This window comes from Ambystoma mexicanum, chromosome 11, assembly GCF_040938575.1.
Source record: "Ambystoma mexicanum isolate Mex_15411 chromosome 11, UKY_AmexF1_1, whole genome shotgun sequence".
Lineage (NCBI taxonomy): Eukaryota > Metazoa > Chordata > Amphibia > Caudata > Ambystomatidae > Ambystoma > Ambystoma mexicanum.
In genome coordinates this window covers 234,969,662-234,990,272 of record NC_090934.1, presented here as the reverse complement: position 1 = coordinate 234,990,272, position 20,611 = coordinate 234,969,662, and the positions used below count along the sequence as shown (strand labels likewise).

The window sequence follows — 20,611 nt, the reverse complement described above, 5'->3', positions numbered from 1 at the left end:
GCCCCACCTCAGTCCGCAAATATTCTCGTCCACCTACGCAGGAGAGCATGCAAGAACCATCCTAAATGACTCCCTCCGCTCTGGAATCTTTCCCGATGCCTTCAAAATTGCACTTGTCAAGCCATTTTTTAAAAAATATGTTTATTTTAAACCATTGCAAGGTGATAAATGAGACATTTCAAAAAGAAGCAATGTCTGTATGCAAATATCCCCCGGTTTCCACCCCGTTCCTTGAAGAGGGACCGTGTCTCATCTATTCAAGTCCTCCATATCAGTCCCAGGCCTCTCTTCCCCTTGGGGGACCCCTTCAGCACCAAGGACTCTCTGAGCCTCCCGGGGTTCATATGTTAATGCCGGGAAGTCCTTGTCGTAATCCAGGAATGGAGCCCAGATGTTTAGGAAACTATGTAGGATTCCAGCTCTAGCTGCAGTCACTTTCTCTGTGATCAGGATATCACACATCTTCCCCCACCACAGAATCATAATGGGTCCCTCAGCTGATTTCCAGGTGCAGGCCACCACGATTCTCCCCGCCAAGAGGCATTGAGTTATCAACTTGGCTTTGCTCCCCGATCTGAAGTAAACCCCCAGAATTGGGGACCCCAGGAGAACAGGTTCGGGCTCCAATGGGATCGCTATATGGGTAATGTTTTCGATGGTGGTTGGGCAATGTTTCCAAAATTGCTTTACCTTGGGCATAACCACCACATGTGGAAAAAGGAGCCCAGCTGACCACAGAGTCTCCAGCAGGAGGGATCCAGCGCCCGATTCATGTAGTGGAGCCTAAGCGGGGGATAATACCAACGCAGTAGTATTTTATATGCACATTCTCTGTTTGTGATGCAGGAGGATGAAGAGTGTGTCCTCGTCCATATGTCCACCCATTCCTGATCCTCTATGTGGCGTCCCAAGTCTGCCTCCCACTGTGCCATATATGGAGCCTTTGAGGAGAGGAAGTCATCCTAGGCACACAGCAAAGACTTAACAAGCTGAATCCAATGTTCAGCTCCTTTAATATTGACGGAAATTCCATAAACGTTTCTAAAGATACAAAAACGCTCGGAATCTACCTCGACTCCACCCTCTCCCTCCACAAACAAACGAAGGCAGTTGCGGCCGCCGCTGCTTACACATGCAAGTTGATCACAGCATGCCGCCCTTTTCTTTCCACTCATAACTGTACAATCCTTGCTAGAACTTTGGTCATGTCCAAACTGGACTACTGCAATGCACTGTACCAAGGCACTAATCAAGGCAACTTAGACAAACTCCAGGTCATACAAAACAACGCCATCCGAGCAGCCCTTAATATCCCTAGATCAGCCCACATCTCGGAAACCAGGAAGAACCTCCATTGGCTTTCAGTCACCCAAAGGATCTCTCTAAAATAGCTTGCCCTGACCTACAAATGCATGAATAACCTGGCCCCCATCTACCTCTCCTCGCGGTTCACGCAGTATACCCCATCTCGATCTCTAAGATCTACCCTCAACCAGAGCCTAATGATCCCTAGATACAAGCTCCAAACAGCCGGTGGATCCAGCTTTCCAGTTCTGGCAGCCAAATTGTGGAACTCTGTCCCCCCCTACTATCAGAAACCTTCCTTCTCTGAATTTTTTCAAACACAAAGCCAAACATTGGCTAGTCACATCTGATGACTAAGCTGCACTCTGAATACTTGATTACCTATGTATACATGTACAAACTACCAATGTGCTTGATTACTATGTCAATTTAAATGTTACCTGAAATGTCGTAATATTATGTAACCACTGTTGCTAAGATATGCGCCCGGTAGCCTCCGGGCCTGGTTTGCGCTATACAAATAAAACAAATACACCTGTAGGCGTTTGTATAGGTCGGTAGTTCTCCCCTGCACCGTTCAAGGGCAGTAGGGGTGTATCGCGGCTTGAAGAGTTTGGGGATGGGACCACCAGTGACTGAGTTGGATGTAGGGGAATCTGTCTCCTTGAGATGATAGGCCTCCTTACATTGTTCAAAGATGCAGGGTAGGCCCTCCACAAAATGTTGGCCGAAGATTAAAAGTGATCCTGTCTTTGAAATTTTGGGTTTGGGCCCCAGGAGAGAATGCCGGGTTGTGGAAAACTGGAGTGGATGGACCTAGACCCCTCGGGATCCCCCAGTGTTTCAAGGCCCAGTCCCATAAGGGTAGGGTGTGATTGGTGGAGGATAGTCTCTCCCATCGCAGACAGTGTGGGGCTAGACATGTGGGAGGAAGTGTAGCGGGAGAGATGAACAAGTTACTTACCAACTGGTAACGTTCTTTCGACTGGATGTTCCTCCAACATATTCCACATCTTTGACATGTAATGTCCACAGCTGTGTAGTTCGGATTTTTTTTTGGCAGAGGGTGTCCTGCGTTGATGGCATCGGATCGATGTCCCTCGAAGGCCTCTGTCGAGGGCGACGTCACCGGCTGTTATAAATAGGTGCCCATAGCCTCAGTTTATTTTTTTCCCCCCATAACGTGTGACATGCACGTATCCAATGCCTGCTTGACTGCACATTCCCTTGCGGAAACGTAAACTGCAATCGCATAGGAAATTTTCCAGAGGGGCAGGCTGGGAGGGCGATGTGGAATACGTTGGAGGAACATCCAGTCGAAAGAACGTTACCAGTTGCTAAGTAACTTGTTCTTCGAATGGATTGTGTCCTCCAACGCATTCCACATCTTTGACAGACTCCCAAAGCAGTACCCGAAAATGGAGGAGGGAAAAGAATGGAGTACACAATCAGATGGCAGAATAAAGAACCGCCTTACCAAAGGCCATATCTTGAACATGAAGTGTATCAAGGGAGTAATATTTAACAAAGGTGTGGATAGAAACCCATGTGGCTGCATCACAAATGTTCTGAATAGAAACTCCCCTCTGCAAGGCTGTGGAAGTAGCCACGCCCCTAGTGGAATGAGCTTGCAACCCATCAGGAGGGTTCTTACCCGCCAAACGGTAGCATTCAGTAATGGTGAGGATAATCCATCTGGAAAAGGTGTGTTTTGTAACAGCCTGGGCCAATCGGTGACCAGCATACGCCTAAGAGTTGATTGTTCACTTTGACCCTGGGCATCCTAGAAATATAAAAGCTGAGAGCTCTCCTAGGATCCAACCTATGGAGTCGCTCCTCATCCTTGCCAGGAGGTGGAGGATAGAAAGAAGGAAGAACCACTTTCTGGCTCAAATGAAATTCACGCTACCTTAGGTAGAAAGGATGGACGTTCCCTTAGTACAACCCTATCCTTGTGGAACACAATAAAGGGGGGCTTAAAGGAGAGTGCCTGCAATTTACTAACTCTGCGAGCGGAAGTAACCGCAACCAAGAACACCGTCTTGAAAGACAACCTCAAAGGACAAGAGTGCAATGGCTCAAATGGAGCACCCATAAGGAATTTCAAAACCAGATTCAGATCCCAAACCGGCACCTGGAAAGGGCAGACGGGAACACATTCGTGAGGCCTTTAAGTAATTGTAAAACCAAAAAGGAATCTTAAAGTAAGAACAGTCTTCAAACCAGTCCGTCTTTTGAACATGCCCTTGATGGCACGCATTTGTTTGGCAGCAAGGCTGACGAGAGCCTTGAGAGGTTGCAGACCTCAAAAGCTGCAGCAAAATCTTTGAACGCAGCTGTGCGTCAACTTCTCCCTTTTCGTCCTACGGGACAGCAGTGGAGGGGAGGTTCATTTCGTTTCTACTCTTTTGGTAGAACGAGAGGAGCTGCCAGTCAAAGGGGTCAGAGAAAAAGTACCCGTGGTGGTCTGGGAAAGAGGGGCAAAAGCCGCTCAGGCAGCTGCCTCTTTGCCTTCAAGCGCTGCCGCAGCCGCTTCAAAACAGTCATGAGGCCATGTCCCATGGTTCGCCGGTTGGGGGCAGGCTGTCTCAGCATCTCGAAGAATGGCGAGCCATTACTTCGGATGCTTGGGTTCTGGATACAATAGCCCACGGTTACTGCCTTCCCTTCCTAAAGCGGCCTCAGGATAATCCATCGGGGAATCTCTTTGAAGCTTCCGGATCCGCTCCTTATGCAGGAAATCTTAACCCTGCTAGACAAATTCGCTATAGAACTGGTGCCTATAGCGGAGATGAACAAGGGTTGGTATTCCCCACATTATTTGATTCCAAAGAAATATGGAGGATTGAGACCCATCCTGGATTTTCGTTGGTTAAACAAACTTCTCAGGAAGGACAAGTTCAAGATGGTTACTCTTTCTCAAGTCCTCCAGGCCCTTCAAACTCAGGATTGCTTGGTGTCTCTAGACCTACAGGATGCTTACTTTCATGTGCCGATTCATCCCAAACACAGAAAGTACCTGAGGTTTGCGGCTGGCAACTCGCACTTTCAGTTTCGGGTCCCGCCATTCGGATTGACCTCCGCCCAAGGGTCTTCACCAAGCTAATGGTGGTGGTGGCAGCGTATCTCAGGCGAGCGGGGGATTCACATGGATTCACATGGGGTGGTGGTGGGCGGGTGGGTGGTGGGACTGGGGTTGGGTGGGCAATGGGTCTGGGGTTGGGTGGGGCGGGTGGGCAGTCGGACCGGGGTTGGGGTCAGGGCAGGTGGGAGTGGTTTGGAGGGGCAGGCGGTGGGGCAGGCTCTGGGGCAGGACGGGGGGTGGTGTGTCGGGTTTGGGGTCCTCCATCCAGAGGTCGGGACCCTCAACGTTCACGCTTGGTATCTGAAAGGGTGAGGCGGCCAGCAACAAAATCCCTGTACCGTTGCCGTAAATTCTGTGACTGGTGCAGAGAACAAAATGTTCATCCTTTTCAGTGTTCCGTTCCCATGGTTTTTTGCCTTTCTTACTTTCTTTGGCCCAAAGGTGCCTTCAAGTGGGTACCATTAAAGGTTACTTGGCAGCACTGTCCATCTTCAAGCGCACTCTACACGCAAACCTGCGTATCACGGTGCTCGCAAACATGGACCAGCTAACATGGTCAGCCGTGTCCAAACCCGACTGAAGGGATTCACACATGGCATCCTTGCCATCTTGAACAAGAGCAAGGAACCCACCCCTTTCTTCCCCCTCGGGAATATGCTCAGCCGCTAATGAAAATTCCACAAAGTGTGTGAAAATCTTGCCAAGGCACAAGTGGAGTTGGCTGACTTCAACGCCATACACCCCGCGGAAAACACCTTGCATGCCAAACCATCATAGCGTATGTCGTCCCCATCAGGAGGGATGGTAGGATACGCTGCCTGCCTCGAGGTGGCCGTAGCCGCCTGAACCACCAAACGCTCGTGAGTGGGGTGAGATGAAAGGTAGCTGGAGTCGTTACCGGAAGGGCAGTATTTTTTTGGTTAACGATTGGTTAACAGCTGGAAGAGATTCCGGAGATTGCCAAGCAGCTGCCACCCTTTTCTGTAATGTCATATGAAAAGGTAACACCAGGTCAGAGGACTGACCTTGGTCTAAAATGTCCGTTAGATCATCTTGCACAAAATCATCAGGAGAACTGGACCAGCCCAGATACCCCTAGCCATGAACCTCCTGTATGATGACTCAGCATGAGCCCCAGACTCAGGCCCGCCAAATTCCACTTCCAGAGAAGTGTCCAAACCTCTGGCATCATGAAGAATTTACCTCAACTTTTCAAACTGGCTGTCTCCTGAAAAGGCAGGAGCTACATCAGGCTCAACAGGGTACAGATCGAAGTCTGACCTCTCCTCCTCCTCCTCATATATGTCATCCAGAGGGAGGTGAAAACCCTACCTCTGGACAGAAGAGGGTCTGTAGTTCACCAATGGCCTCACAGACTTAGAAGTAAGCCTTCCTAGGAGGATCCAAAGCATCAGGGACCTTCATCAGTAAATTCCGGGCAAAAAGACCCAAAGGCGCCAAAGGCTTCGATGTAGACAACAGCGCCAATGGCGCTGAGGGCTGGAACAAAGGCACAGCTTCGACGTCGGTATCGACGGACACAGCGCCAATGGAGTCGACGCCGCACTTGAGCCCTTACCCGGTTTCTGCAGTCTTGCTAGAGACAAGGACCGAGACGGGAAGCGCGTCTCTTGAGACTATCCTGAGCCTTGTCCGAACGAGATCACAAAGTTTCCTGATGAGTCACGTCGAGGCCCCGAGTCCAAAGGCATGTGAGCCACGGTACGAGACCGTTCCTTGCCAGCTTCGTCAGAAGGCGCGGACGATACGGTGCCCGGCGATTGCAAAATCGCCAACATATGCTCCCGAAAAGCAGCCCATTCCTCTGGAGTCGAGGACTTTGCCAGACAAGCGACTTTCCTCGCGGCACAATCCTACGAGGAGGATGGGGAAGGTGACTGGTGACAGCACTTCCTAGAATGTCGAGACAAGAAGGAATGGTGGGAACCAATCCGGGACGAGACCCTCGGGACTCCTCCCGAAGCAGAGAATTGCCCTTCGAGTCTTCGGTGGACATCCCATTGCACTTAGATTTACGGGGCTTAGTGGGTATAGAACCCCCTACCTACCTTAAGCTTTCTCCTATGCTCCCGCAAGGCCTTAGCAGTCAGCGACTGGCATTTGAAACAGTCGTCGGTGTCGTGACTCTCGCCCAAGCACCACAAACAAATGCAATGCGGGTCGGTTATTGACATTTTAGACTTGCAGTCCTGGCAAGTCTTGAAGCCAGACCGCAGAGTCGGAGGGGTCGAAGAAGAAGACCTCTTCACAAGGTAAAGCACGAGGCGCGCCGAGTCTCCGAAGCAAACACATTTGCGGAAAAAACAGAACTGAGACTACGGGCGCAGTGCAACCCATTTATAACATCTGGTGATATCGCCCTCGCCAGAGGCCTTCGGGGGACATCAACCCGACGCCATCAACGCAGGACGCCCTCTGCCGAAAGTTTCCGAACTACACAGCTGTGGACATTACATGTAAAAGATGTGGAATACGTTGGAGGACACAATCCATTCGAAAGGCGTGATTGTTCTACTTCCACCCATTGTGGAAGCACGGAGGGTATCAGCCAAGCGTGAGATTGGGCTAACTGTGCATCCACTTGATAGTTCCGCAGATCGGGGGACCCCGAGCCCGCCCAATTTAGCATTGCCCATCATTGACTTCTGCGAGATCCTGGCCTTTTTCCCCCCCTCGAGATAAACCGGAGCGTTTTCCTTTGTAGTCTGCGGAGAGCAGGGAGCGGAATAGTGACAGGTAACGAGGAGAAGGCGTATAGGAACCTAGGGAGGAGTTTCATTTTACAGGCTGTGATACGCCCCATTAGTGCGATTTCCTGTGCTGACCAGCGTTCCAGGTCCCACTCAAGCTCTTTAAAAGAGAGGAGGAAAGTTTACTCAGTATATTTCTTTTGGGCTCAAGGGAATCTGCACAACTAAATAAGGGATCAACCTTTTTACCCATTGAATAGGGCTGAGAGAGCTGAGGGATTCTTTTTCTTCTGGAGTCAGGCCAATCCCCATGGCTACGGATTAACCAAAATTAATGGAAAAGCCTGTAACCCCCCCCAAAGCTGTCAATTTCCGAGAGAGCCCGTCTTAATGAGGTGCCCACCTCTGAGATGGTTAAAAGCACATTGTCTACATAGAGGGCTATTTTGTGTTGGGAACAGCCTGCTTGTAGGCCCTTAATGTTAATGTTCAGTCTCATTCTTTGAGCGAAAGGCCCCATAACCAAAGCAAATAATAGCGGGGATAACGGGCATCCTTGTCTAGTCCCACAGGTTAGAGGGATTGGGCAGGAGAGAGCTATTGACCCCGAGGAGAGTTTTTGGTGATCTATAGTTAGCCAGGACCATCTTTTGAAAGGCAGGTCCAAAGCGAAACGCCTCTAGGGTGAGCTGCATAAATACCCAGTCGACTTCATGAAACGCTTTGGTAGCATCCAGGGCCAGAAGCGCAAGTTTCCGCAAATCCTGGGCGGCGATATCGATCAAGTTAAGGGCTCTGCGAATGTTATCCCCGCGGATCTGTTTTTAATGAAGCCGGTTTGATCAGGATTGATTATGTTAGGCAAAATAGGTCACAAGCAATTTGCGAGGATTTGAGTAAATACTTGCGTCTATATTTAATAGAGCAATCGGTCTATAGGAGGCAGTGTCTTTAGGATCTTTGCCTGGCTTGGGGAGGAGAATGGTGATCGATTCCTGCATGGACGGAGTCACAGAGACAGATTCCCTTACAGAATTGAAGAGTTGGACCAGGGAAGGGATTAGCTGAGGGTGGAAGACCTTGTAGAATTTAGTGGAGAAACCGTTGGGGCCTGGAGTATTACATTTGAGGGATTTAATAACCGAGTCGACCTCCTCAGCTGAGATTGGCGCATCCAGGCTTTCCCGATCTGGGTCATCTAACTGGGGAAGAGTTGCTTTCCGTAGGTATTCACGCGGTTCGCCTTGGTCTCGCGGTGCCGCGGCCATCACCTGCCTCGTGATCTATCGCCAGCTTCGGCTTCTCCTGTTCCGTGTATTGTACCACTACCTGTTGGTCTCGAAGCCCGGTGATAGTATTTCTTCTTTTCGCCTTGGCTAGCTTTCCCACCAATTATTTGTTTGCTTTGTTATTCCTGGTGTAGTACAATTGTTTAGATTTGGCTAGCAGGTCAGCTGTATGTTCAGTATAGTGTGCTTCTATCTTATTACGGGCGGTGCAGATGGCTTGTTGAGTTTTTGGAGACCAACCTTTCTGCTTCCGATTCTCTTCCGCTACTCTGAGTTCCTCCTCGAAGACTAGGTAGGCTTGCCGTTTGCGCCTATGATATGCTACTCCCTGTGCAATCAGCGCCCCCGCCTAATGACCGCCTTCATGGCGTCCCAGGTGTTTGCTGGGGAGGTGTCTTCATGGGTGTTTTCCTTGAAGAAATTCTGGATCGATTTGGCAATTGAGTCTCGGTGGCATTTCATTAAGCATGGGGTCGTATAGGATCCATCTGCATTGAGGGTTTGGAGTTGCGTTGTGCGCTCGAAGTGCCAGAGTTACAGGAGCAAGGTCAGACAGGATTCTAGAGCCAATGGATACCCCGACGACATAGGTCAGAATCTGTGGCGATGTCAGCAAGAGATCGATCCTTGAAAAGGTTCTGTGCACATAGGAGTAAAAAGAAAAGTGTTTGGTGGGATGAATCAACCGCCATGAGTCTACCACATCCAATGTCCTGAAAAGGTGAAGGAGACTGATGGCAAGCTTGAATTCGTGGTGGGTATGTGGATCTGATCTGTCCCTGGTGAGTTTCGGGACCCCGTTAAGTCCCTCCAATTATGGCCTGACCCTCCACAAAAGGGGATAGTTTGTTGCCCAGGGCTTCATAGAAGGTAGCTTGTTCTTCGTTGGGGGCGTACACGGAGATGAACGAGTACAGTTGTCCCAGCAGCAGGCATTTGATTGCTATGTAGCTGCCCTCAGGGCGTAGTTTCCGGGACCTCAGTGGAGCCTGGGTGGGGCGGTTGAGCTGCAAAAGGATCAACCAACATTTTGGTGGGTCTGAAATGTTACCTTGCAATTGGTAGCTTAATTCCAACCACCAACGGGAGGCCGGAACTGTAACCGTTTGAGAGGGGGGGAGCCAACAGGGCCAGGGTGGGAACAAGTTCTGTGTTTCTTTCCAACAACCTTTTGATGCAATGTACCTTTGAGGTAGGCATGGGCCATGCAAAGCCCAATGCAGAAATTCGATATTCTGGGTTTCGGCATCAACAAATCTTTATTGAAGTGGCGTGGGCTCTTTGTAGGAGTGAAGGGGTTGGACATCTCGGATGGGTTGAAGCAGTCCTAGGAGTTGCCCTTAGCTCTCGGGTTCCCGGAATCTGAGGCCCCCTGAGGCTCGCCAATTTCGCTGCGAGTCACCTCCCCTCCTGTTCTTATGTACCTTCGACCATGATGCCCATCTTGGTTTCGGCAAGGAGGGATCTGCCTCGCCCTTAGCACCTTCAAGAGCCGGAATTTGTGAACCCTCTGGGGAGTATGGGTGTAGAATCATCTCCGCATCTTCGAGGTGACAGATTCTCTGGAGGGAGCCCCTGTAGGAAAATTACAATGCTGTTGGGAACAGCCATCTGTAGTGGATTTGCTGCTTTTGGAGGAAGAGGGTCAGAGGTCGGAGGGATCTTCTCTGTAGCGTGAGGAGGGAAAGATCCTGGTATATCTGGAGGGCGAACCTTGGAAAGTCCGCTTGTCCCGGGTCCAGCCTATTGCCGATATGGCTTCTTTCGTAGTATAGAAATGCACCCTTGTTATGACGTAGGGAAGAGGGGAAGAGGGGGGGGTCTTGTAAGAGGATTCAATTCAGCACTACAGCTAAGTCAACGCCTAGTCTAGAATACTGAATGAAAACCCTTATTGATATATCTTTATGTCCAGTTCATGCGTTCTGGATGACTACCCCTATATAACACCCCTCCCTTGGAATCCCCCTGACCCCACTGAGCCAAGAAGTAGTTCTGTTTTGCAAGTTTAAAGGTTTATTTGATAACTTAAACAATATATATTATATCACGCTTAATCTGGTATGATAAAGATTAACAACGGAGAATCTGGCACTAGCACACTTCTTGATAATCACTAAGGAGTTGACATGAAATGGATAAGATAGCAACAATACTTTTATGGTTTCAAATGGATGCAATGTGGAATGAAATGCAGTAAAGAAAATAACTTGATAGGATTTCAGCAAAAACAATGTAATCACTTTCTTGTACAATTCACCCCCCCCCCCCTTTTATGCAATGCAAGGAAATGGAGGGAAGGCACACAGTTCTCAGAAATGCAATTAAATGTGATTCAGTTCACCCCAGCAACTTAGACTACAGAAGTTTAAACCACAGGCAAAATGCTTTGATATGTGCTGGCAATGGAGTGAAAATATGTTAAAATGCTTTTAATTCCCTCTTGGAGGTTCAGGGTGAGTGAAATCAAGTTAATATTAGTCCAGGCTCACTTTAGCAAGGATCTAGGAGTAATTGGTAGGTTAAACGAATTTTTGGCAAATGGAAGGCAAGCAGCAGCAGATTTTTACACGTGAAGAAATTTGCAAATCGCGGTAAAATGTCAAATCGCGGCTAAATTTGCGAATGCGCCAAGCGCGATTACAGAGGAACTACACGGATTATCACTATCGTTTTGGGGTCCTAGGAAAGCCTAGGATCTCAGTTTCCAGATGAAAGTTACTGCAAGTCTCTAGCACAAACGGTCACGGAGATATGAGCGATTAAATAAAGGTCGTTTTTCAGATTTGAAATTTTAAAGTTCAAAAAGACAAGTGCAGCTTGCAACTAGAAATCACAGGTGACAGCTTACAAATGACAGGAGACAGTTAGGAGACAGTTCTACTTAGATTAAAATAGATTGAATTATATTATTTTAACTAAGAGATTGGTTCTGCACAGTTTTCTAGGTACTCACAATATATTCTTGAATGAAATGGGCCACGCCACGGATCTGGTCAGGTTTTAGACTCGCCTCTGGTCTCTGCACTTCACAGTGATCTGGGTCAGCTCTCTCTGGATCTGCTAACATTGGCCTGGGTCAGCTCTGCTCTCTCTCTGGGTACAGCACTGCTTCTGGATTCTGGAGATTTGATAGATTTGAAGTCTCTATGTCTGCTCTCTGAAGGTTGAGGGAGGTAAAGTATGGATTTTCCCGGCAGAGCTTCCAGCTGCAAATGGATTTGAAGGTCCCTATCTGTCCTGTCTGCTTTTATGTGTTTTCAAAATGGGTGTGTGTGAGCAGCATCACTAGCCCCTACCCCTCTCCACTTGCCATTGGTCAAATTTCCATTTCTCACTTGATTGGGGAAGGAACTGTGAGTCAGAGCGATGTCATTTTATGGCTTGCAGAGAGTCCACTCCTCCTGTCAACTTGCACACAAATCTAGATTTGAACCAAATACATATTTGCAGAGGTACATATTGTTTTAAAATCATATGCACCCATCATGCATTACAGGAGGTATACCCTGTTCAAACTCTGCTCTTCCTGGGGGCTTGCATTCAGAAATGGCACATATTTTGCACTTTTTAACTGGTTTGCAATTCCGGACATTACCCCAAATTTACACACATGTGCGCAAGGAGTATGGACATTAATTGATGAAGTGTCAGATTTTTCACATGCACACATTTTGAGTAATATCCTCTTTTCCGCTAAAACCCCCCTGAACATGCCACCGGTTCGAAAAACCCCTTAAAACGTGGGCAGAAAAATCACAAGAATTATGGTATCATTTAAATAATTTTCACAAGTCCGTACTACGAGTTATTCATCTTTTTAGAGTTATGTTCTGGCCCCAAAGGGGTGTGGTTTTCCTCCAGCACAAGGTTGAATTTCTGGTTTTTCCAGTTCTGCCAAGCCAGCTTGCTCTCACAGGCAGTGCCCCTCCCCTGTGCTTCCAGGAGAAATCTCCATTTACGACTCCCGCCATAAAACATTTGCCTGAGTCAAGACTGGGCTTTGTTCAATTTCCTGCAGAGCCCAGGTAATTCAATCAGGGAAGTGTCATATCCCTTTTGGTGTGAGCAGCAAAAGGGCAGCTAGGCCTGGGAACACAGCTGTGACTCAAGTTTCACTCCTGATGGGGGTAGTTGCCAGGCAAATTGGAATCTCTTTAAGCCAGTTTTTAGCTACATGTCATTTCTGTTCCCCAGTTTCTGCATTCAAATAAACTAACAATTTCACATATGCAGCTAGAATGCTGATTCTAAGTTTAAAACTATGACATTTAAACAATTGCAACCTATGTGACACTCAAAAGTAGGTCACTCATTTCTCTTAAACATTTAGATTTTTTAGTGTCTTTCAGTCCAAATTTACTTAAACTGCTGAAATCCACAGCTCAGCCAGTCTTGTTATAAACCTTCAAGTCACTTCAGAATATAACTTTACATTGGATCCACCTCTCAGTAAGTCTTTCTTTGGCATGTTTTGGGTTCATTTATTCAGTTTTGCAAAAAGTAAAATCTGGTGTTGTTTTAAAACGCCGGCTTTTGGATAGTGGTGAGTACTGGTACTGCACCCATTTTTGGGATTTAAGAAAATGAATTCCCAACAGTTATGGGTTTGCTTTTGGCAATCAGCATTGCCATTCCCAATGGTTTCAGACTACTGTGTGGGTAGTCCAATGGTGGTTTTAGGCAGTGTCCTTCTGTGCCCATAACATCGGCAAAAATGAGTGGCAGCCTATTCTTCATGCATTTCCCTGTGCATTTTCTGGGAAGCTCTGGCCATCATGATGTTTTCCATGTCAGTACTGCACAGTTTTGAGGTAGGGCTCGGATGCATGGGTAAATACATCCCACAGTCTGGGGAGTCCGAGTCCACCCCTTGCCGAGGGCGCAATCTGTGGGTGCGGTCTAGTAGCAGCTGGTGTTTATCCAGCTGCGGCATCAAGGATTGGAAGAAGTCCCCAACGTATTCTGCCAGGCCTTTGTCCGGGACTGAAGATGGAATGCCTCAAATCCGTAGGTTGTTGCGACGAGCCCCCTTTTCGAGGTCCTCTTGCTTGAATTTGAGGAGTTCGCACTTATCCTGGAGAGATCGGATCGGGCATTGGATCTCCCCCAGGGCTGCTGACTGGTCTTCAGAGTGGTCTCAACCACCCCTAGCATCTATCTGCTCCGCATCCGTGATCCTTTGGTCCGTCTGTTCCAGCTTTGTCGTGAGCTCCATCACACATGACCTGAATTCTGCCTTAATGTCAGACCTGAAAGCTTGGATATCCTCCTTAGTAGCCAAGGCTCCCCCGTCATCTACAGCTTTTTGGGGTGTAAGTATAGGGCGGGGGGGGGGGTCAAGTTTCTTTCCCCTGTCTGCTGAGAGCAGCATCGTAGTTATGTCTGGATTTTCGGTAAGTTTAGGCTGCTTGGACATGGTGACCACTTGTTTGATAGAGCGGGGAGCCTGAGGTCCCCGGGGGAGGAGAGATGCAGATGTCGAAGCTGGCCAGGCCCCCTTTTTTCCCCTTTCTCTGTGCTGGACGGGGGCAGGGGTCGGGGGGGGGTAAAGAGGTACTTTAATTCCTGTTATCTGTTACTGCGAGACTTTTCCAGGCGCAGTATGCTCCTATCTGATAGGTGGGGGATTCCTTGAATTAGGTTTTGTCAGATGTGGCCAAGTTCCCAGACAAGACCAAGGGCAGTCCGGGTACCCCACGAATGCGGGAGGAGATAACCCTCTAGGGGAGGGGGGGGAGGGGTCGCAGGCTCCCAGGACACACCCGGGAATCAGAATGCCCATTGACGCTTGCTGTGTGGAACCTATGAGGACTACGCCCCACCAAGTAGGTGCGTTCGGTACGTTATGGATGGAGAGGACAGTTTGCACACACTATGTGCAACTGTTTTGGCCGAGGAGGTGAGTCACGATATGGGCGGGCAGCCTGGAAATGGAGATGGGGGAGAGAAGGTAGAGCATCTAATGCCAGGCCGTATCTGTCGAGTGGGTCCCGATTCCCTCGGTGGCCTCTAGTGGTCTTAGATTGCTGGCTTCCCCACATGGGGCTTCCCCTGTGACTTGCTGGGGACTATGCTTTGTGGGGCTGGGTGACTCCGGGAGCGCCACTCACCCCACAGCAGTGCTGAGAGCTTAAGAAGGGGCCACCGTCGGGAATTGGTTCCCTCTCTCTCCCAACGCAGGGGGGAACTGAAGAGGATCTCAGACTCATGGGACTAAGCTGCCCCAGAACCCATACAGTGCGTGTTCATGCAGACTGGGGAGGCCCGTACAGCTGCGGGAATAGCCCGCTGCCACCCAAGCCTCCAACTCCACCATCAAAAGGGGCAACGGCTGGCTGGTACGCCGTTCGGCGGTGGGGGAGCAGTGATGTTCGTGCTGTGGGCCGGAGTGCCCCAGGATGTAAATGTGGGCTCAAGTGTTGAGGGATCCGGGATTACAGCTTATGTTGCAGTCGAGTGCCGCTGCCGAGGTGGAGCCTCGGCTGGGGGCTGGATCCTTTGCCCCCATCAGAGGGAATCGGGAACCCACAGTCTCTCCTGCGGGGCCCGGTGGCCACACTCCCCACCTCAGCGCCGTCTGCAGCTCCGGGTGGCCCAATCCAGGTCCAACTCCGCGGCGAGGACCTGCGGAGGCCGCCGTGCCTCTCTCAGCAGCGCAGATGGGCAATGCGGGAGCGCTTCCTCCAGTGAGAACTGCCGGCTCACCTCCCGATCCCGGTGGGCGATCGGGAGGGGATCATGGATTAAATGTGCTCCACGGGGTGGACTAGGAGCTGCCGCCTGTCGCACAGGGCTGCCGCACCTCAGCTCTAGACCCTCTTCGGTGTTGTTTTAGGACGCATCGGGTCTGCCCACCATCTTGAAATCTTACGGCGGGTGATCCGCGGGGCTCTTCATTCCCGTTCTAAGTTCTCAATGGATAACCGCCTTGTTTTTGCCCCAGCGTGTGTCCAAACCTTCTGAATGCCACGACAAGCATTGGTTTCATGAAAGTTTCGCTGAGGCCGCTCTAAACTCTCTAACGCATCAGGCTTCCCACGGAGGCCATCAATGGAGCGACCTCATCGTTGCCGTTCCAGGCCATACCCAGTCAAGTCTCTTCTTTAAAAAACATCCCATGACCCCAAAGGTTACTGTCCCATCTCGAACACCAGATTCCTTGCAAAACTCATTGACTGAACTGCATACTCCCAACTAAACGCCTTTATCAAATCCAACAACCTCCTTGATCCCGCCCCATCAGGCTTCAGACAGCAACATGGAACCAAAACCACTCTGGCCTCATCTCAGGACGATGTTAAAATCACTGCAGACTCTGAAGGATGTGCTGCACCAGTTCTCCTCGACCTGTCTGCAGCCTTCGACACAATTAACCATTAAATTCTCCTTGACCGCCTCCACTCCCTAGGAATCCGTGGAAACGCTCTCAAATGGATCGCCTCCTTCCTCAAAAAAAGAAAACAAATAACCCTCCTCCCTCCTTTTGTCTCGGCTGCTCGCCCAGTTCATACTTGAGTACCGCAAGCCGCTTGTCTATCAGCTCCCCTATTCAACCTCTATATGTCTACCCTGCCTAGCATCATCCACCTGCACAATATTCTGTGCTACAACTATACCCAAATCATCCTCAAACTCCACAACTCGGACTCCAACTCTCAGCCTGACCTCGCAGTCTGCCTCCTAGATATCGACCGTTGGATGACTACAAACCACCTCCTCCAAACCCCACTAAAACTGAATTCATGGCATGCGGCAACACTGAGCTTCTCCCTCGTCCACTCCCTTGACCCCCTTCCATGGGCCAGCCGCCCATCCCACCGCCCAACCCCTCAGTCACAGAAAAAACCTTTGATGCTCTATGGACTCTGCCCTAACCCTCTCCCGACAGATCAACAACGTCTCTAAATGTTGTCCCTACCATCTCAAAATTCTCAGGCACATTTTTCCCTACCTCGCCTTCCCGAACAGACTTGCCACTGTTATGTCCATTGTAATGTCAAGACTGGAGTATGCCAACTCCCTTTACCCAGGAGTCCCGGTATTCCACCTTAACCTCCAAAGAGTGCAAACCGCTGCAGCTAAAATACTACTAGCCCTGAGTCCAAGAGACCACACCTCTCCAGCTCTCTGAACCCTCCACTGGCTCCCAGTTGGATGAAGGGACACTTTCAAGACCCTGTGTATCATTCATCATGTAGTGCACAAAACCGGCCCTCTATACCTGCAAGATAAGCTAAAACCTTACCTCCCACCTCGCACCCTAATATCAAGCTCTGCCCTCCTTTTAGTGATCCCAACCACCAACTCCGTAAGGATTGGAGGATTCTCTTTCTCAGCATTGGCCCGACTCTGTGGAACTCACCTCCACCTCACATCCTACACACCCAAGACTATATGACATTCTGCAAGTTACTAAAAACATGGCTTTTTCCATAACACCAACGACATCCCTAAAGATATGTCTGAACTCCCAACAATCCAATGACCAAATACAGAATGAGACTCTCTACCAAGTGTTCAATGACCCCTGATCGTACCCACAGGATAGGATGGATGGTGTGGATGAAGGGAATGGATTAAATGGATGGAATGATGGAGGGAATGTATTGTCGAAATGGGTGGATGGAATGGATGGTGTGGATGCATGTATGGAGTGACGGATGAAGCGAACGGATGGAGAGGATGGAATGAATAGAACAGATAGACGCATGTGAAATGAAAGGATTGAATTTGTAGGGCACGGATGCATGGAATGAATTGAGGATATGTATATAGAATGGATAGAATAGATGAACTAGGGAGAATATACAAAATCAATAGAACAGGTAGATGGGTGGATGGAGTGGATGGCATGGATGGATTGGACTAGTGGAACAGTGGTTGAATGGATAAATGTAATAGATGTAGGGGAATGAGTGGACTGATGGATGGAGGGTATCGATGGAATGGAAGCTGGATGGAATGGATGGACGCAATAGATGAAAAGAGACGGGTGGAAGGGATATGTGACATGAATGGAGTGGATGGACGCATGTGGGACAAGTGGATGGAATGGATGCATGTGGAAGGATTAGAAGATATGTACATAGAATTGACGAAAGCAATGGATGGAATGGTCAGAATAGGTGTATATGGAATTTATAGATGGAATAGATGGGATTGGATGGAATGGAGCGGATGGAACAGACTGAGCGGATGGAACAGACTGAGCGGATGGAACAGACTGAGCGGATGGAACAGACTGAGCGGATGGAACAGATGAGCGGACTTAATGGATGGAATGGATAGAATACATGAAGTGGGTGGAATGGAAGGACCCTGCCTTCCTGCTCCCCATGCTGTTGCTATATATCCGTATCCCCTCCACCCCGTCGCTGTAAGCCCAGCCCCTGTCTATGTGTCTGTGGGTCGCTCTGTTCCCTGCCATCCTGTTCGCATGCCTTGTCTCGGGCGCTTTAAAGATAACCATCATATAACTACGCTTACTCTCTACTATACACCGTCATTCCAACTAGAACACAGCTATATCCCTGATTAATTTGGCCTAGCTGTTAACATACAAATACAACCCCACAAACACCTCATAAACCTAATAAAACACAGCTAGCCAAGCACATTCTGGCCTGGTTGCTCACATATGTGTCCTTCAGGCCTAACACAGCCACAGCCCAGTCTGGTCGTCCACCCACCAGACTGCACACATCCAACTGATATCTCCAGCACCACACGAAACGATAGGATGCAGCTATCACCCGGTAATTACATCATCTGCACACATCTTGTGCACCCACGCACACTACGACACTTTCTCTACTGACCAGGACTACGGTTCCCGAGGGCATTCAACCTACCACTGCTTTGAGGTCTTACCAATGATATATAGAGCACTATATAAATGGCAAGTAACATAACATAGGGATAAGAGTGAAAAGCGCTCACACTTCATCAGCTCAAAGATTATCTGGGAAAGGTTGAGTACGCACTAGTCAGTCTTCAGAATGTGAGCTAGGGACAGGTTTATTAGAAAAAGCTCCTAAATGGTTTTTATGCCAAGGTGGATATTTATATCCCTTCACCTCAGCCTTTAGTGCAGAAAACAGACCTTTGATAAGTGTGAATTAAGACCATACTATGACAGATCATGGAATATGATGGCCAAATCTTAATCCCTCCTACAGAAAACATCCTTCCTTCTAGAGATGCGTACAGATGAACTACTATCACAGTGAGAGTATTTCAAAGTTATTATGGCTCTAGTGCTTCGGATCACACCTAACAAATCAGCCTTAAGCATTATTGCGCTCTGCAGAGTACTTTCAGGTCTTGAGCCTTTTCTTCCTCTAGACACCCAGTGCTGTGGTCCCTTACCTGGACGCCGCTTACGCATATCCTCCGCGGGGATCTGCTTAACACTGGCTCGCTGCCCAGGTTCATCTTCAATTTGGGAAGGAGGCACAGTTGAGGGCTTTTTGACACTTCCCCTTTTTCCAGATTCCTCCTCACCTCGTTCAGAAGGCACGCAGGTGCTGACAGGGACTGTGTGCCCATTACGCACTACAGAAAGGCCTGGTTTCTCCTCTTCTATTCCATCTGCAGCAAATAAGAGGTTGGGAAAGTTGAATAAAAAAGCCAGGAATTAGTGCTTAGACTGTGGCAACATTTTCATACTAATGCAGAGTAAATAGTGAAAGAATCAAGGTTTGAACTAAAAGGGTGCGACAGACAGAGGAGGCATGCGCACAAACAGGTATGCAAAAAGCACTAGAGGAGAACACTGTTAGCCAGCATACAAGGAAGATTATCAGGTTAGTTCCACCAAAGAACGTGGAGTGCTTTGAGAGGGTTAGGGGTTTGTGAAGATAGAGGGTGGCAAACAACCTCTGCTGGAGTGGAAAGTATGGGGTACAAACATCACATTGGAGTAGAATGGAAGAGGGAGCAATGTGGGATGGCTGGACAGTGGAGGGGGAAAGGACAGTTTGCCTTCACTCACCCTCTTCGGGGTCTGCCAAGAGTACCCCTCTTTTAACCAGTTCATCCCTGGGTTTTCGCATGGAAATCTTTCGTTCCAAAACTGACATTCAGTTGAAAAATGAACACAAACAAAAACAAAAGAAGCTGCTCAGAAAAAGGAAATGCAAAAAAGTGAAACACATCGAAACCCAGCACATTTGCAGGACTCCAGGTTACAACACAGATTGAAAAAGGCCACTGCTAGCCAAACAGGGTGGTAACTGTAGCAAACAACATAGCCTATTCTGCACTCATATGCCTCACAGTCAGAGCCTATGACCACAAACTCCCCTGACCCAACCAACATTTTGAAGAAATAGAACAAGCCTTTAATGCACACATGCACGTTTTTAGGAAATAAGTTGATTTGACACCCTCCCACCACTGTTCCCAATATATTCCTGGCAATTGAAAATCTCTTGCTTCAAGGCACTTGCTTAGGAAGGAATATCTCACAAAGTCTTGCACAAGGTGCTACACCTACGATTTCTACACCACTTATTAGCAATCTGGAGGGTTTGCAAACAAAAAAGCAGAGGCTTGCAAAAAATAAAAAACCTCAAAGTGTAATGCCACCAAAAGTGGAAAACAACTCTCCTGCCTCAAATGAAAGGTTCTTCTTGAGGTGAGCCGGGGGAGGCGGGGATAAGGGGAAGGGGCGCTTTAGATAATTTAAACAAGCTAGGTTAGCAACGAAGGACTTTTCCAGACAATAAATAGCCTGACAGTGAATGTGAAATACCTACATTGCCCAGAATTTGGGAAAGTAGCGTATAAGTGATCTAGCGAAAAGCCCCAATCCCTACATATATAATATATATAATATACATTACAGTACATCTTATAAAGTGCATGCTACATAATATGGATACCTGACATTTTAAGCTCATATCCATACTAAGCCTCCAAGATGAGCTTAAATTAAGTTTCTCTTATTGCACTGATCAATTATGGATACAAAGGCAAGAATCTGTTGGACAAAATGCTACTACAGTACGCATCTTTGTAGTGCATACTATCTCATATACAAACCCAGCTACAAATCTACATCAATGGGGTAAGAGCTTTCATTCCTCATATTCTTGGTTTTAACGGGGGGGAGATATTTTCTTATATGATCCTTCCTAAGTAAATACTTGTATGGAGAGATATATATTAGTGAGCATAGTCTCTGTACTAAGAAAGTGTTATTTTAACATTACAAT

The 20,611-nt window shown here is 48.4% G+C and overlaps 1 protein-coding gene across 4 annotated transcripts in view; it reads right to left on the bottom strand.

Moving 5' to 3' along the window:
• The window catches only part of PHACTR4 (phosphatase and actin regulator 4), an 858,314-nt gene that overhangs the window by 220,181 nt on the left and 617,522 nt on the right, over positions 1–20,611 (bottom strand). For all 4 annotated transcript variants that reach the window (XM_069622940.1, XM_069622942.1, XM_069622941.1 and 1 more), the window contains 2 exons: positions 19,387–19,467; positions 18,762–18,983 (listed from right to left, as the gene is read on the bottom strand). In XM_069622940.1, the coding sequence (XP_069479041.1) occupies positions 18,762–18,983; positions 19,387–19,467 (303 nt within the window). The remainder of the gene's footprint in view (positions 1–18,761; positions 18,984–19,386; positions 19,468–20,611) is intronic.